Source organism: Hyposmocoma kahamanoa, unplaced genomic scaffold (assembly GCF_003589595.1).
Source record: "Hyposmocoma kahamanoa isolate Upper Pololo Valley unplaced genomic scaffold, ASM358959v1 181, whole genome shotgun sequence".
NCBI lineage: Eukaryota > Metazoa > Arthropoda > Insecta > Lepidoptera > Cosmopterigidae > Hyposmocoma > Hyposmocoma kahamanoa.
In genome coordinates, this window is record NW_020653712.1 from 750,751 (window position 1) to 768,708 (window position 17,958).

Below are 17,958 nucleotides of genomic sequence, written 5' to 3' on the forward strand. Positions count from 1 at the left end.
AATTATTTTGTTACTTGTAAAAGTGACAAAATAATTGAAATGAACAAAATAATTGAAATGAACAAAATATTTTTTTTATTTTTATTTTTTTATTTATTTAACACACATATCAATGACATTACATTGAAATGAACAAAATAATTGAAATGAACTTATAAAAGTAACAAAATATTTGGAATGAAAATAAAACGCAAAGTTAAGTGCTTACTATATCCGCATCACATGTTGCAGTTAATCTCCAGATTATTAAGGAGATAGAACAATAAACATGATCCTCTATCACCTAAGTCTATCCTAATAATATGAGATTAACGTACAGATGCTGACTTGTGTTGACTTTTGTACGCTGTTTTGTATCCTGGGTTTTTTATATTTTAATTTAAGTTTAATTACGTATATTTTGACATTCATTCATACTTTCGTAAAGTAACTTAGATATTATACCAGCAAAAGGACTCCACGATCCATCCAATTTTACTTCCTTCATTCTGAATACGTAACACGATTTTCCAATATTCATTTGCGGTGAAGAAATAGCTTTTGCGGATAACAGTATATAAGTAAGAACGATTTCGCGGCTGCAAAGTTCTTTTGCAAAATAACTAAAGAACAAAACTGAGGAAGAGATTTCGTGGTCGTTACTTTTCTTGGAATAAAATTTTAAAATCGCACTAGTAGGTATGATCTAAAATCGCTACTAACAAAGGATCCGTGTCCGACAGTAGAACTTATAGTCTCACAGAAGAAGAACACAGTGAAAGGCTTAAAACCTCTTTAGTAGCAGTAGCTCCTTGTAAAAGAGTTCGTCGAAGGAAGTATTGCTCATCCTTACCTATTTCTGCCGCCAAGCTGTAACATGAACATTACTGCGTTCCGGTATTGAAGGGTAATGGTGCTGGTGAAATTACAGGCACATGGCACTTGTCAACTCATGTCTCAGGATGACGGGCGTAGTGGCAGTACCCCTCAGATCTTTGCGATATAAAGCTGTGTGTGGCACTGCAACTGTTATGGACAGGCGTGTCGCTTAGCACCAGGCGCACGACTTGTTCGTCCCGTTACTTGATATCATAAAAAAATTATAATTACGACGAAAATTAATTATTGATTTTTAAATAAACATATGTGCTTAAAGACAATAATGAGAGATTTAAAATTAGCTAAAGTTTTATATATCCCTTTCGGACCGACTCAGAAACTACTTGGGATTTCTCCGAAAAACAATTGTATGTACCTGTGATGACGAATTTGAGGTCAATTTTCCATTTTCCGGCCGCCATCTTGGAAAACTTTGCCCTATTATAACAGGCGCACAATTGTGTAGAAACACTATTGTATTTAGATGGGTCTATATTATATATTTGAGGAAAATACAACAACAATAATTTTAATATAATAATTTATTTATTTGGAGAATAAAATCTTAAAACATTTCTTACATGCAAAAGCAACAAAGATAATTAAAATGTACCTATTCTAATAGTAATTTTTATCATAATAAGCTTCAACGTGTCGGTTGGTTTAAAATAAAAATATTGAGCGGATGTTCTTACCGAATTTACACAAGGGAAAGAATCCCCGGGCATCGATTTACTATTACGCTTCTACTTCTTCCATCAGTGCATATTTCGAGATACGTCATCTTCAGACTCGTCCTCCGATTTTGAGGAAGAGGACCCCTTAAAATCACAACATTCCTGGGAGTTTTTGTTTCCAGTGTCGAAATATTCTTCATATATGACTTCACGCATACCTAACACACTTCAATTTCTTATTCCAAAAATTTACGTATCATGCTGAAATGTCTGGGAAAAATCGGAAAAAAGTAAGCACAAAAGTTATACTTGGGCACCGGTCGTAACAAGTGAAAAAAAATCATCAGTATTTTTTTGCAGGCTAAATAGTTCTTATCATGATGTCTTTGATTGAATCACATCAAATCTTTAATGTTGTTAAAAAAAACAGTATTCCAAAGGCTGAGCTTCGGGTCCGGGCTTCTAACTAACTACCGTCAATAATTTCTTGAATTTATTGCTCTTAATACATAATGTACTATTTGATTTCACTAGCTCGGAAAGGCTTTCGTTCTCATAAGAAATCTGCGAGCAAAAGCGTTTTTCCACACTAGCGTGGAAAAGATTTTTGAAATTCGAACTTGACGATGGGTTGTGGTGTATCTTTCTTTTGCTTTCGATGAAAAAAAAACCATAATGGCACGTTCAACTACGCGATTGGTTGTACATTATTTATGTAATATAAATCCGTTGGTACATTTTATTTTTATTTATTGTTGATTAAATTGACAACGACAACTAATTTTGTTTATTAGAACTGATTTGTTAGTAACTAAGAAATAATAAAAGAATGGTTGAAGTGTACTTAAATATTTTTCTTTCTTTTTTTTTTTCTTCTTTCCATAAATGAAAAGGCAAAGGTTTTACACCATACAGCCAAGTCTTGGTACATTATTCTTTTTTTGGTACATGAAGTTGAATTATGTTTCTGTAAATATGGCCGGCACAAAGAGGATAGGCAATTTGAGGCGGCGTCCTTGGATTGACTCGGGATTCCTTAAAACAGGCCGATACGGGTATTCTAGTTCGAGATTCGTATAATTTCGCGTTTTAATCTTCGATTAAGGCACAATAGCACTATCCTATTCCACTTTAAACTAGATTTCACAAAATAATTGAAAGTCAAAATAAAAACGACACTTTTCCTTCCAAAAGGTCCAGAGCGAATCTTAAATATTTTTCTTCATTTTTCCTTGCTATGGTGAGGTGGAAAGATGTGTGTTTCGCTCGGCAGCAAAATTGCGTTACGAGCCTTGAAACCCTCGCTGCGCTTAGGAGTCTAAAAATATAGTAGTTAAATCTTAGGCTCCTTCGCTTCCTCAGGTTTCAATGTAAGCACTTGCGTCAAACAACAACTTTGCAGCCGTTATAACTAATAACTATTATTTCTTATGTAAGCAAATTACACTTGAAAGTGTCATATTGATTAATTATATAATAATCAAAAGCAAAATTGAATGTTTTAAACAGGCGTAAATATTTTAAAACGTAAAACATGCTCCCTGAAAAAAATTCAAAATGGCGCTTTCGCCCTTTATACAAAACTCCAACAATATTGGTTATATATTTATAAGAATAACTCTTCTAACGAAACTCTTCTACCGATCTGAACGGGGCCTTCGTTACGCGTTACACGAAATTTACCTTACATTTAAAATTAGTGCATCGACTAGTCGCTTTGCGAGCATCGACACATCAGTTAGGACGGATTTTAACGGTCCCATCTATTTGGATCCTGAGTATCTCATTTATGCTTTTTCGTTTCGAATACTGTTTTTTAACACCTAAACGTACTAATACATTAAAGATTTGATCAGTCAAAAACATCATGATAATAACTATTTAGCCTATCAAAAAAAATATTGATGATTTTTTTCAATTGTTTCCGAGCTAGTGATGTCAAATCGTACATTGTGTAATAAGGGCAATAAATTCAAGAAATTATTAACGGTAGTTAGTTAGAAGCCCGAACCCGAAGGCTGAGGGCTTTAATGACTCGAGGATTTGTAATTTTTACCGCCCGTGCTACATACAATGTTTCACATTTGCGAGGAAATACACACAACTATAATTTACTTCTTGTATGAATAAATATCACTTCACAACACAACAATTACGGATGTTTGCAAATGGCGGGTTTCTTGTTTTTTTTAATAGATTGCCATCTATTCTTCCATAGATACAACTAAATACAACAGCCACAATGTATGTAGTTTAAAAATAAATAACTTTCAAATTCTAAAAATACAGCAGATTTGAATTCACAATATAAATTTAGTAGAATATTGCGACCTATTGCGAATGTTTACTTTTTTATATTTCAAGTTTATGTGATACATATGTTCAGATTTTTCTAGCATACAAACTTTTTGCTTATAGGGCGATAATGTAATGAAAAACAATCCCATGGACATAACTTAGGGCATTACGGTCGACTTTGCCTGCATGTCATGACACTGTTTACGAGCGTAATGAAAAGATTACTTAAGCATGAGTTTGATATGTAGGAGCGTAAAGACACCAATATGATTAAATTATTGATAGAATACGATAAGAATATTCTTAGGTAGTTTTAAATAACATAAATCCCATTGCATACTACGGACATTACAAAAGCAGTCAATCAAAAACAATCGTCGTTTGGGGGCACTTATCGGCGGCAGATTTCTCAGCAGCTCTGGATGCGATAGGTCGCTATTGAGGGGAGAGTGGGGGCTTGAGCACGAGCGGTAGCGGATTTGAAAACTTGCCACTGTTGATCATCGAGAAAGGAAGCAATTCAAGTAGCATTAAAGGTTCTGAAGGTTCTGGATTGAAGCATAAGAGTGCCGGTGAAATTACAGATACATGGGACTTGTCAACTTATGTCACAAGGTAACAGGCGCTGTGGCAGTGCACCTCAGATCTTTGTGATTTAAAGCTCTGAGCGGCGATACAAATGTTTTAGACAGTGTGTCGCTTACCACTTTATGTCACTTATAAATTACCTACAACAAAATAACCCGTTTTCAACAACAGGACGTGGTTTTGAAATTCCTGCCCTTGGTGTAATAAAGTTACATAAAAATAATATGAAGTACGTAAAACAAATATTTGTTTCATAGGTTAACAAATTATAAATAATAATAAATATTAGACAACATTACATACGTTGCTCTGATCCCAAAGTAAGTAGCCAAAGCACTTGTGTTACGAAAATCGGAAACAAAAACAATTTTTATTTTACTCCTATATTTTTAACCAACTTCAAAAAAGGAGGAGGTTCTCAATTATATGTATGTATGTTACGCGATAACTCCAGTATTTGTGAACCGATTTTCATGATTCTTTTTGTTGGAAAGGAGGTACTTCTATAGTGGTCCCATTTCATTTTGAAGAAAATCATCCACCTCGAAGGGTAGCTGTTCACGCATGAAGATTCATTTTTATAAATAGCGCCTAACTTTAATTTAAGAGCAATTTAATGGTTGATTTTGCTATTTCTCCAATTCAAGGCGTTTTTCTCTCAATATACTTTGAGTAGTGTCGTAGTGAGAACCTATTTTTATTATCTCCAGTCCAAGTCCTGTATAGTGGCGAACTAGGGGATATTTCAATAAAACTTAGCAAATAGACGTAATTCCACTTACTTTTGAGGTCGGTTTTTTTAGTACTCTGTACTGAGATTATAATCTGTCAATTATAATAAACCATATCACAAAAGCGTACCTACGTTACTAGACTTTGAGAATCCGTATAATCTTTATACAGAACTATAATGAAATTTTTCAGTAACACCATAGACAATAGAATTTTGAGTCCGAACTTAAAAAAAAAACAAGTCTTTGTGGTATGGTTTATACTCGATGGGCTTATGAAATTATAATGACAGATTTAACTGTTGTATGCAATAATTACATAATTATATCTTTAAATCTAGTACCTATTACTTAGGCCAAATTAATATTAAATTAATATTTGGTATTCAAAAATAATATTCGATCCTCTTTTTTTTATCATTGAACGTTTCTTTTACCGATTGGTGACATTTATAAACGGTTTATCTTTTGATATTGATCTCCTAATAAAGTTTAATTGCTTGGTTGCGCCCTGCATTTAGTAATACATACTAACCTTACCTAACCTACTGAATGCAGGCGCAAGCAAGCAATATTCATATATGAAAAAGCAGTACGAACAGAGCGAGCTAATCGAGCGTGCTGCGACAGCGGCCGGTTAATGCCGGAAGTCAATTTGCTTGCGTTTCCGAATATGTTTTCTGTTTGTTATAGAAATATAATCAACATTTACTTAGTTTTAAAAATAAGTATATAATTTTTATTCTTAACGCTCATTTATCTTAGTTTTGAGGGCCAACATAAAACTATCAAAGCTAATTTGTTAACAGATAAAAATATCTATCGATTTAATTTATGTCTCAGAGAAAGAGGATCAATCATCAAAAAAGATTTTATTGCCTGCTGCTTTTGCAAATTTAAAATGATCATTAATTTATTAAATACATGCCTTTTTACTTTTAGAGCCGTCATTATGCAACGATTGCATAGAATACTAATATATATAGAAGAAAGTAGAATAAATGTGAATTTTTATAATAAATAAAAAGTTACCGTTTAATTTCGTTTGCAGAATCTCTAATACCTCTCCTGGAAAGTTATTTTGTGGCCTTATGGTGTGGGTGCGAACCATAATCATTTGCCTAAGCGTTTGTCACTTGGGCGGTTGAAAATTATGCGGTTACCTCGTCGTACGGTGCCAAGTAGACCAAAAAATGGTGCTGCACTTAGGGTTGTCAAAAAATCAATAGCCTAAACATGCGTAGATTTTATGTAAAAGTGCATATATATTTTTTCAAGTGACGGGACGAACAAGTAAGGCGCCTGATGGTAAGCAACAAGCCTGTGCATAACAGTTGCAGTGCCACTCACTAGTTTTAAATCGCAACGATCTGAGGGGCACTGCCACTGCGCCCATCACCTTGAGAGATAAGTTGACTAGTCCCATGTACCTTAATTTCACCAGCACCCTCACCAAAACCGGAACACAGTAATGCTAACATTACTGCTTGGCTGCAGAAATAGGTAAGGTGAAGAAATAGGTAAACTCTTTCACAAGGAGATCGACTGCTACTAATATTTATGATTGGGTTCTCTCTCTACGATTTCTTAAGTCTGCCTCTTTGTTTTAAGTTAACTTTGCCGTCGTTGTTGTCCGCCTTTCTTCTGTAGCTGCTGTAAATGGTAAGGCTATGTATGTTATATTTAGTGCTGTGTAAGGGCGCGTTTCCATTACGTCGTAATGTTTTATTTCTCGTTGGACTACAGTCGCGTGTAGCCTGTTCCCATATCACGACTATCTATCGTGACTGCGTTGTGGACGCTTATTTTATCGTTGAATGACTGTCGTGTCTAGCTGTTCCCACTAGATTGTGACGACAATTTATCGATGCACGTGCAGACAACGTTAAATAAAACGTGACACATTTTTATTGTGACGTTTTATTCATAGTCGGACGGCTGTCGTTCTAGCTCTTCCACTGTCTTGATAGTCTGTCGTCGCAACAACATACTAGTCGTGCACGTCAGTTAATCTGTGTGTGTGTAGTCTGGAAAGTGTATGTACTATACGTGGACAACTTCACTTTATGTACAAGCCATGATACCTTAAACTGCACGACCTCAACCTTTAAGAGTCTGTACAACCTCAAATGTCTTTGGTTGATTCCGCAAAACAGTGAAATTGTTGAATCTATCAGTTTGGAAAAATATTTAGTAAAATTGACGATATAGTGATTACCATATGCCGTGAAAAAACCATTCCTAAAAATTTTCACGATAGAAAAAACCGCAAACTTTCCCCGAAATTTTACAAACAGTTGTATTCAATAGATACTTTACATTTATCAATGTTTTTTTTAAAATATCAACTGTACTAAATAGAACACAAATACATATAAACGATATACATTTTTCAAAAGCTTTAATTTCGTTCGTAAAAAAATAAATTCTGTCCCTACCGCTCGACCCAAGCAAAATGAACCGTATTAGCACCGGAAAAAGTAGACAATAACGACAACGTCACAAACATTGCCCTGATTCTAAAGTAAGTAACTAGAGCGCTTGTGTTATGGAAGTCGGAAACAACGAAGGTACCCAGAGCCGAGAGAATAATAATAACGCACACGGCCCGGGAATCGAACCTGAGACCTCTGCGTGGCAGTCCGGCATGGTAACCGTTCCGCCACGGAGGCAGTTTATATTTTTATATTATTTTATAGAATATAGAAAAGTTTTCCCACGTTGAGCCAGCTGCGAATCAGAGATGGCGACACACTGGACCACGGAGGACGTCAAAATCGTCATTTCCTATAAATTTTAATTTTAAATTTTATTAATCCACAATATTTAAAATACTTTTCTCCGTGTCGCATAGCCGTAGGCAACCTGTAATTATATACCTAATTGTAAAAAGTAAAAAACACTTTCCAAAACTCGCAAGTGCAAGCCCTATTCAGCGTAGTGACGTCATCAATAGTGCATCTTCGGCTGGCACTGACATCAGATGCACTGCCTTTTGCGCTCTACAGTCTTTATTTTAAACGCCATTTTTATAAGTACTTTTCAATAAAGTCTGGAAATAAGTTACACTGTTGTTTTGATCCATTCAACGTGAATTTGTATAGTGAAATTTAGGACTCTGATTTTAAATCATCATTTTCTCTTATGCGTAAATAATCTGTTCTAGCGTATAAAATATTGTTTTGAACAAGTGATAACGATATTATTGTTTAATTACTCATAAAGTATGATATTATAATAAATCCTAAATTAAAAATACAATCGTGCCTAAGATGAGAACACAAAATCCTGCTGTTTCTTTTCTCCAACGAACAACAGTATCTACTATTTTTTAGCATTAGCTATGATTCTATCAGCTTAAAAAGAACAAATAATTAAGAAACTCAAAACGTAGTTTAAACTTTGTAATTTGTGATAAACGACTTCTTGCACGTTTTAAAACGGTCTCGTGAATTAAAGAAAAAGCGCCATCTGTTGTCGAGTGGAACAACAAGTAATATTTTACATGATTGATAGATGGCGTTTTACTTAATTAATAATATCTATTTGACGTAAACTGTTAATATTATTATATTCTACTGTTAATATTATTATAACTGAGTCCAGACATTATAAAACTCAAAGTGCTTACACTTTCCTATAAGTGGAGCATTAATGAAACTAAATTAATCAGCAACATTCTTTTGGAACAACCAAAATGAAAAATTATTTTTACTTTTACTGTCACCACGTAGATCATTAATAATTCAAACAATGTATTAGGAAAAAATCTAAATATTTTAATAATAAATTCATTTGTACTTTAAGAACGCATAAAACTCAAAATATTAGTAGCAGTGTAGAGCGCAGTCAGTCCGTCCGTATGTGTACTATAATAACTATATCTTCTACAGTGGGAGTTAATAAAAGATGAATAAATTTTATTACGATAGACATGCTACATGTTGATGAAATTTGTATTAGTTCCAAGCAAGGCGATTATTTTTCTTACATTAAACTTACAAAGAAAATATTGATCATTTAATTTTAAGAGCACAACTACTGCCATCTACTGTCAAGTAGAATTACTAAACATAAAACCTCTAACAAACAAAACTAAACGTTATTATAATAAACCTACAATCAAGGTTATGAAAACACAATTTGAAATAATAATTGTCGATTAGTTTATTAGACTTACGAAGAAGTAACTTATTTACAGTGTCTTACAGGTGATATGAAAAAATAAAAATAATAAATTTTAGTAAATTCGACCGTAAATGCAGCTGCAACAACAAAACGCTGTTTCCACACTGCACGAAACTTGACATCTGCCACCGACCAACTTGAAAAGGGCTGAAAATCGAAATAAATGTAGCTCTTGGGGCCTCAACATACAAAAAGCAGCGTCAAATTCGAAGTAAAGTATCTGTTTATTATTTTAAAAGCACGTACAGACGCTATGCTTAAACAACGTTAGTGAAAATTGACATTTTAATTCTTGTGAGTGGACTGTCATGGGACACAAGCTTATGTAACATTTTTGTGCATCTAAATATCACAATTATAACTGATAAAGGTTGTTTACCTACTCCAGAAGGTAAGAGTTCTACTAACGTCACATATTTAACAACATTTTGCTAAAAGTTCTCTTGCGGTTGACCTTGGCCGCAAATCACATTTTACCGATGTAAATCGCTTTACCGGCCTTATTACATGTTAATTAACAACTTTTATTGCTTAAAATTGATAATGTATGTTAAAAATCACACTTTTTATACATTTTTCTTTTAAAACTTCTTTGCCTTTCTCTTAAATTTCAATCTGTCAATCAAAAATGAAAGGTCAGCTGTTCGTGTTCCGATTTTAAACGTTTTATTCTTTTTGTTTTATGGCTTTTTTATTGCATCATTTTTTATGTCTAATGCCAGTATTTTTGCCCCATAAAAATTGCAGGAAATAAAAATGCAGACACTCTTGTTATATAAATTTTGTAAAAAGTAATATGATTATAAGATAAATGCAAGATAATCTTCCAGATTCCTCTTAAAAAAACACACAATGCTTTGATAAATTTATTATTCATATTTCAAGTGTATCTTATCAAAGTTAATTTATCTTTTATATGCCCGCATTATGAAGGTCAGTTTTCAATGTGTTAATTTATTCAATTGAATTAATGTTTATCTGTGTTTTGTTTAAATTTTTTTGTATGAAAAAGGTAATTTTTTCACTTTTTTTTTATTAATTTGGATAGTCTCTAGTTAATAGATTTTCTAGCTATAGATAGTGTAGTAGGCGTATTAATTTTATAACGGGTCTTGAGTATGTATGCCGCTTTATTTGTAGAGTGGTGACAGACTGCAACTTAGTTACTCTTACATGTTACTAAACAAAACAAAAGAAGGAAGTAGGTGTGTAATGTTCATGTAACCTATTCAACTATAGTATTTTAACACAAATTTGTTTTTACACACACACACCCAATTAAAACAGTATAGGTTAAGTCTAAGGGTCGTATTCTAGAACTCTACTCAATGCTCAAGTCAGGATTGCACTGGAAATATGACCCTAATGGCAAGGACTTGTGTATGATTTTCAGTGCTCACTGCAATACTCAAGTCCTGACTTGAATATTGAGTAGAGTTCTGGAATACGACTCTTAGTTACTCTACCCAAGTCTCGTAGAAGCTTATGGACATCTCACGATAACACTTAAGGAGCCAAAATGAGCTTGTGTAAACATTCTTGAAGTGCTATAGTATCACAGGTCCATCAAATATTTAAACATGTTTTTGTATTTATTTGTTTACATAACGTTACATACCAAATGTTACAAAACAACATTTTGGGCCCTTTACGGGTCCCATGGTCAAGGTTGTTTGAAAAAACAAATAATAATAATAATAATCTTTATTTACTCTTACAAGGGTACAAAGTTTTTACAATGTAATTTACATGAAAATGCTTAAATAATATACCCAATTCAAGTCCAGAAGTATAGTTTCTTTTCCTATGTGTAACAATCGCAAAAACCTGAGAACTCATTATGACAACTTACTTAAAATAAACATACATTAATGTAATGCTTTGCTACCCGTGTCAATAGGACATTATCGTTGGAGCAATGGCTAATCATAATGGTCTGTTGACAGGGGCAGCAAAGCATTACAGCAAGTTGTGGCAAGCGCAAACATGGGCAGCTGTTGCAAGTAATTATTTTGAACATGTAAAGCAACACGAAATGCTTTATGTAGTTTGTCCAAGTTTGATAACTATAAACTGACAATATTGCTTGATATACATACAGATACAGGGTGTACAATCGAGACGGGGCAGCAAAGCCAGCTAGCTACCTTAATTGTTGTAGTTACAGGAAGCGGTTCTAGAAGACTATCCATGAATTTTGAAGATACTTTGATTGGCATTGACAGATTTTCAAAAAATGGTACAGTTAGCAACAAAAAAGGCCATTTGATAAAAAGTTTATTTGCGATTTCTGACATTTCGAGTACTCTTACTTCAGTTGGTCCCATAGAGACTATTGATCCTTACCAGAGACCGGATCAAATGGCATAAAAAAAGTTTTGTAAAAATTGCCTTTTCTCTTGCTGACTGTACCATTTTTTCAAAATCTCTGAATGCCGATCAAATTATCTTCAAAATTCATGGATAGTCTTCTAGAACCGCTTCCTGTAACTACAACAATTAAGGTAGAGTAAGGCCTCGCTGCCCCATCACAAATTTACAGCCTATATATTGACCATTGACCATAGGGTCAAGATACTGCTATTCTTGCATGGAATTCTCGCGCTTTGTCGCTCTCGCGCAAGTCGCGGCTTATCGTGCTAGCCCTACTGAGGTTTCTAACCAATTATGTCTCCTTATCACGGTAAACATAAAACATGTTTTTATGACTAGGATATCTTTTATAATGACTGTTAAGAAAAACATGTAAGACTTTAAATAATAGTTATTGTAGATAAATTTAATGATTACTCGCTAAGAGCACCTCCACTCAACAAGGTACTTGGAAGTAGTATATATTTACTACAATGATGGTAATTGTGTCTATTAAAAATCTTTCCAATGAAAATGTCAGATGCCAAGTACCACACAGTCCAAAATATTTAATATGATCCAAATGCTTGTATGTGATACAGCGTCAAGTTTTTGTCTTTGTCTGTGACCAATCCTTAAACTACTAACAGATTGGTAGTCATTACTCGGCTGATTATAGTCTAGTGATTTGTCTAGTATCTTTGAGTTTCTGAAACTGCTCAATCATTGAATTTAAGACTTAAGTCTACTGTTAACTATAACAATAATATAAGCCATTAATCCAAACATTAATAACAATTCATTTTTACGAAATTAAATATGTAAAAGAATTATTTATTGGAAACCGTGTAGGTAGTTGCGTTCACCTCTCCCGTGCTTCCACCTGGGTGAGTTTTCATTTCCCCTGCGCTGGCGCAACTGACCTCACCAGCGTAGTTCAGTCTTGTGTATCAATGGAGCACATTGTCGCTCCATATGCTGTCAGTGGACTTTGCCCTTTTTGCAGCGTTTATACCTTTTGGTAACAAAAGAAAGCTGTTTACTATACTTCAATATAATTAAACAATTGTTCAACATCTCTTGGAAATCAACTGATCAGACAAATATTCATAAACAAATGAAGAAGACCTATGTGGCGGATAGATAGATAAAAAAATTTATTAACTTTCATGACAACTTACTTACTAAAATCAACTAAAACACAATAATTATTATATTAAACCCTTTAAAAATAACAAATAACAGGAAAGGAACTTACAACTTTATAATAGAACTAATGAAACTAGATAGCTTTGGAAATCACAGCAGTGACAAGGCGCTAGTTCAGCATAAATGCCGCGATTGTTCACGACTCTGGTATTCTGCCAAGACCCTTAGTTAAGAGAGACGCCACTCATCATCTCAGATAGTCCTCTGGCATTAACGTTTCGTTAAAAAAAGATTATTTTTCTGTCGTTTTTCACCTAACGTGAAATAAATCCCATATCACACTTATATCAACAATTCAATTTCCTGTACTCACTCTGTCATTCAGTTGTTAAGCTACAGACATTATATCATAATATATGCTAGACTAGCCTTAGAATTATCTCCGTTACTGTAATCTTGTTTCTAGTAACTTCTGGTTTGCGATAAGGAAATTTGTGTTACATTGTTATTATGAAAGACACTTTCCATATCCAGTCTAGCCCATCGATTGCTTCCTTGAAGAAAATGTTGATAGCATCCCTCTCTCTTTTTTCCTCTTTCTCTCTGACACGCTGTTGCCCGCTTATGATGTTTGCACTCACTGCCTTGGATTGGCTGAAAAAAATGTTTAGAGATAGTCGCTCACCCTTTGTATAATTAACCGACTTAAAAAAAGGAGGATTTTCTCTTTTTTGTATGTATGTTACGCGATAGCTCAGTTTGTGAATCGATTTTGAAGATTCTTTTTTTTGTTGGAAAGACAGTACCTCAATATTGTACCCATTTAAATTTATATATATAAGGAAATATTCCACCTCTAAGGCTGGCAAACTAGGGGATGAATCCGGTTTCGCGCCCTTTCCGGTAACCGATTTCAATAAAACCTGGCAAATAGACGTAATTCCACGAAAAGTTACAATTATTAATATTTCTTTTGTATATTGGTGTCATAAAGAACACAGAAAGACATTCGAGTCTTTATTAACATTTATTTCAAATCATTATACAAAACCAAATACAATATTAAATGAAAATATAGCTTGACACTCATTGGATTAATATTAACATAAAGGACATTATTCATGTAACGGAATTACATTTAATTAATAAGGACAATATTTGAACTAATGTAGTTAATTTTACACCCAGAAGTATCGTATTTTTTTAATTTCCATTTGTTTTAATTCTATAATTAAATTATTATAATGATTAATAATTTTCTTTATTGCGGTTATTATCTGTAACATAGTACAAAGTTATGGAACAAAACTTGTTGTTTATGTTAGTAATAAAATTGTGAGAGGTTGTTAGTATGTATTCCAGATTAGTATTCCAAATAGATAAAAATCTTTTACATTGCAGGTACTAAAACCTCCACTAAAACCAAAAAATGTTGCGACGCTGCTCGAAACATTTGCAAACATTATACCGGAGACAGGGGCAGAGTCTCCGGTACTCCACCGAAGCCCCAAAGGTCTACGGAGCCCTAAACCAAGCCGCTGCAAGATTATCGAAAACCAAGATTGTTACCCGAAACCAGGCAGCATCAATCCATTTTACGAGCCCGCTTTTTGGGCAAGAACAAGATGTACCAACACCAGCGTTTCCTGATTCCGTATCAGAGGGCGATGTCAAGCTGGATAAGAAAGTGGGAGACCAAGTAGCAGCAGACGAAGTAGTACTTGAAATCGAAACAGACAAAACCGCAATTCCCGTTATGGCTCCTGGCCATGGAATCATAAAGGAGTTGTATGTCAAGGATGGTGATACTGTGAAAGCTGGACAAAAGTTGTTCAGAATCGAGATTACTGGCGATGCGCCGAAGAAGGCTGCGGCGGCTGCTCCTGAACCTCCTAAAGCCGAGGCAGCACCGCCACCACCCCCACCTCCGACTGCTGCTGCTCCTCCACCTCCTCCAGCTGCCGCTGCCCCTCCGCCTCCACCTCCCCCACCTCAAACACCCCCGCAACGAGCGCCTCCTTCTGCTCAACCTTCTAGCGGCCCTATTTCCTCTATCCCAGTCGCTGCAATCCGTCATGCTCAGGCAATTGAAACTGCCTCTGTGAAAGTCCCACCAGCGGATTACAGCAAGGAAATCTCTGGGACCCGTACTGAACAACGCGTGAAAATGAACCGCATGCGTCAACGCATCGCCCAACGTCTAAAAGATGCTCAAAACACTAACGCGATGTTGACGACGTTCAACGAAATCGACATGACCAATATCATGGCGTTCCGCAAAAAATATCTGGATTCGTTCACTAAGAAGCACCACGTCAAACTAGGTCTCATGTCGCCTTTCGTCAAGGCAGCAGCTAACGCGTTGATGGACCAACCGGTTGTGAACGCGGTGATTGAAAACAATGAAATTATATACCGTGATTACGTTGACATTTCTGTAGCCGTCGCTACTCCTAAAGGCCTGGTCGTGCCTGTTATAAGGAACGTCCAGACCATGAATTATGTGGATATCGAAAATACGATAGCGCAATTGGCGGAAAAGGCGAAACAGAATAAGATTACCATTGAAGAAATGGACGGTGGCACCTTCACGATTAGCAACGGTGGTGTCTTTGGATCTTTAATGGGTACCCCAATAATCAACCCCCCTCAGTCAGCCATTTTGGGCATGCACGGTATCTTCGAGCGACCCATCGCGTTAAACGGCCAGGTAGTGATTAGGCCTATGATGTACATCGCTCTGACTTACGACCACAGATTGATTGACGGTCGTGAAGCAGTGATGTTCTTGAGGAAAGTAAAAGAAGGCGTCGAAGAACCTGCTACTATCGTTGCCGGATTGTAATCTTTAGAATAGTATTATACGAATCCATGCATTCGGAAGTCAACAAATCAGAAAATATTTTACCATATCTTTTTTGAATTACGTTGCTTACCTGATCCGTGGTTTTTAACAACAAATCATGTAAAATATTTCATATATTTAAAAAGAAAGTTTAATAGCATTTTAGTCGCCTCAGTGGATGCACGATCTTTGCGTCTGTAAGTTTGTTTGTATTTATTGAATACGTACGTATTGTGTATTGTATTATTTAACGTGTATTAAGTATAACTCAATCAAAGTACATTTCCTCAATGTCGATCGAAAATGTTGTTTTATTTTTAATTAAGTTTTTTCTTTTACATATTAATTTAAAATGTACGTAGCAATTAGTTTGTTTTGTCTCAATTTTCGATTAATTTATTTATAATAAATACCACGTTATGTAAAAAGAATCGATTTTTTATTCCGAAAATTAATATAAACTAAATTTACGGCTTTATTGAACTGTAACATGAGACAGTAATGTGTAAAAACATTTTTGTTGAAAATATAAAGAAGTTTTTTTTACTAAGAGGATGTTCCGTGCTTTCTGGCGGGAACAACTTTTTCAAATTACAGTCCGTTCTGGTTATTATTATTATTTATTTAGTGAGCATTAGCTATAGAATCGTCAACTAAAAAAAGGCAACAAATATTATTAAGAAACTTAAAACATATTATATGTACTTAAACTAAAATTTAATTCGCGTAGAAGCAAAAACCCGCCTTTTTTTCTCTGTATTGGCGACGGGCACAGATGTCAACTTTTGATTGTTTTTTCCTCTAAGGTTTTTTCAGATCCTTTCCGTTATGGAAAAGCCAAAGGTTCAAAACCATACAGCCAAGTTTTGGTGAATTTTCCTTTTGCCAATTTTAGGTAGACGACATATTCCAACATACTTCATTCATCATATTTATATCGTTGGCTTAAACCTCTACAAACTCACTTAAAAGCCAAATCGACTAAATGGAGATTGTTTTACCTGCAAAGGGATTACAGGTAACCTAATGTTATTGTATTTACAGACTTTCGAAATTAATCTGAGTGGCGCTGCAACTGTTACCTATAGATAGTCGTGCCGCTTGCCACCAGGCGCTCGACATGTTCGCCCCGTCATTTGATATTATAATTTTTTTAAATGCCTTTTTTTATAATATCAAGTGACGTAACGAACAAGTCGTGCGTCTGATGCTACACGCCTGTCCATAACAGTTACAGTGCCACTCAGAGCTTTAAATCGCAAAGATCTGAGGGGCACTGCCGCTGCGCCCGTCACCCTGAGACATAAGTTGACAAGTCCCATATGCCTGTAATTTCACCAGCACCCTGACCCTTCAAAACCGGAACACATGAATGCTGACATTACTGCTTGGCGGCAGAAATAAGTAAGGCAGTACTTCCCTAAACGAACTCTCTCACAAGAGCTCTACAGCCTAAACTATACATCAATAGTTACAAATGTAAGTCCTCTGAAATACTGCATTCAGGATATCGTTAAGTCGATGAACCTTGACAGCAATACGGTTCAATGTTACGTCAACAAATATTTCAATTCTCGTCTCGCCCATCCTCGTCAATCTCGACCATTACCACCGAAGATGCGCTAGGAGAGAATTGATATTTTGCCATACAAGTTTTAAAAATCGTCTCGCCGGTGGAAATACACCCTTACGGACGGCCGTACGCGCCTGGCCGGTCAGAGCAATAATGAGTGATTCAAGAGCTCTGATTGGCCGAGCGGCGTCCACGGTGTATTACTAGGGCTGGTACGGGAAACACCGTATCGGTATAAATATAAATGAAAATTATTATCGTTGTCTCATTTGTAATAAATTTGTGATTATGTGCAGTCGCGTTCGATATTCTTGTTCGATAAGTCAGATAGACATAGAAATAAGTTTTATGGAAATAAACAGTCGACTTCCTAAGACAAAAGAAAAGGAGTTTTATTGAAGATAAGAAGAATACAGAAGGCAGTTCCTGGCCCGTTTGAGGCGGATTGGGGGAATGTCACTAACAACTAGCAATGATTAATTTTTTATGGAAGTGTGATAAAACTATTCTTCCTGTTGTAAATGTTATACGGTTGATTAATTTTCAAAATAGTAAATTAGTCTGTTTTCATGTTAGTTAGTTAGTGTAGTAAAAAAGTTAGGATTGGGATGCCTATTCTCAAATTATTTCAAATTATGTTGGGAAGCAATTGCCGACTCTAGTGATTAGGGGCACCTCGACCATGAAAGTATCGCCACG

General features: G+C 35.1%; 1 protein-coding gene across 2 annotated transcripts; it reads left to right on the top strand.

The window, feature by feature from the left end:
- Positions 1-9,481: 9,481 nt before the first annotated feature.
- On the top strand, positions 9,482-16,089 carry LOC113226055 (dihydrolipoyllysine-residue succinyltransferase component of 2-oxoglutarate dehydrogenase complex, mitochondrial-like). Of its 2 annotated transcripts, none has more exons than XM_026458565.1 (2): positions 9,482-9,731; positions 14,243-16,089. In XM_026458565.1, exon 2 carries the CDS (start codon positions 14,271-14,273, stop codon positions 15,684-15,686), a length of 1,416 nt encoding a protein of 471 aa, XP_026314350.1. In that variant the 5' UTR covers positions 9,482-9,731; positions 14,243-14,270; the 3' UTR covers positions 15,687-16,089. The 2 variants fall into 2 exon arrangements, with proteins under 2 accessions (XP_026314350.1, XP_026314351.1); XM_026458566.1 differs by having other exon boundaries at positions 9,535-9,551.
- Positions 16,090-17,958: the final 1,869 nt, after the last annotated feature.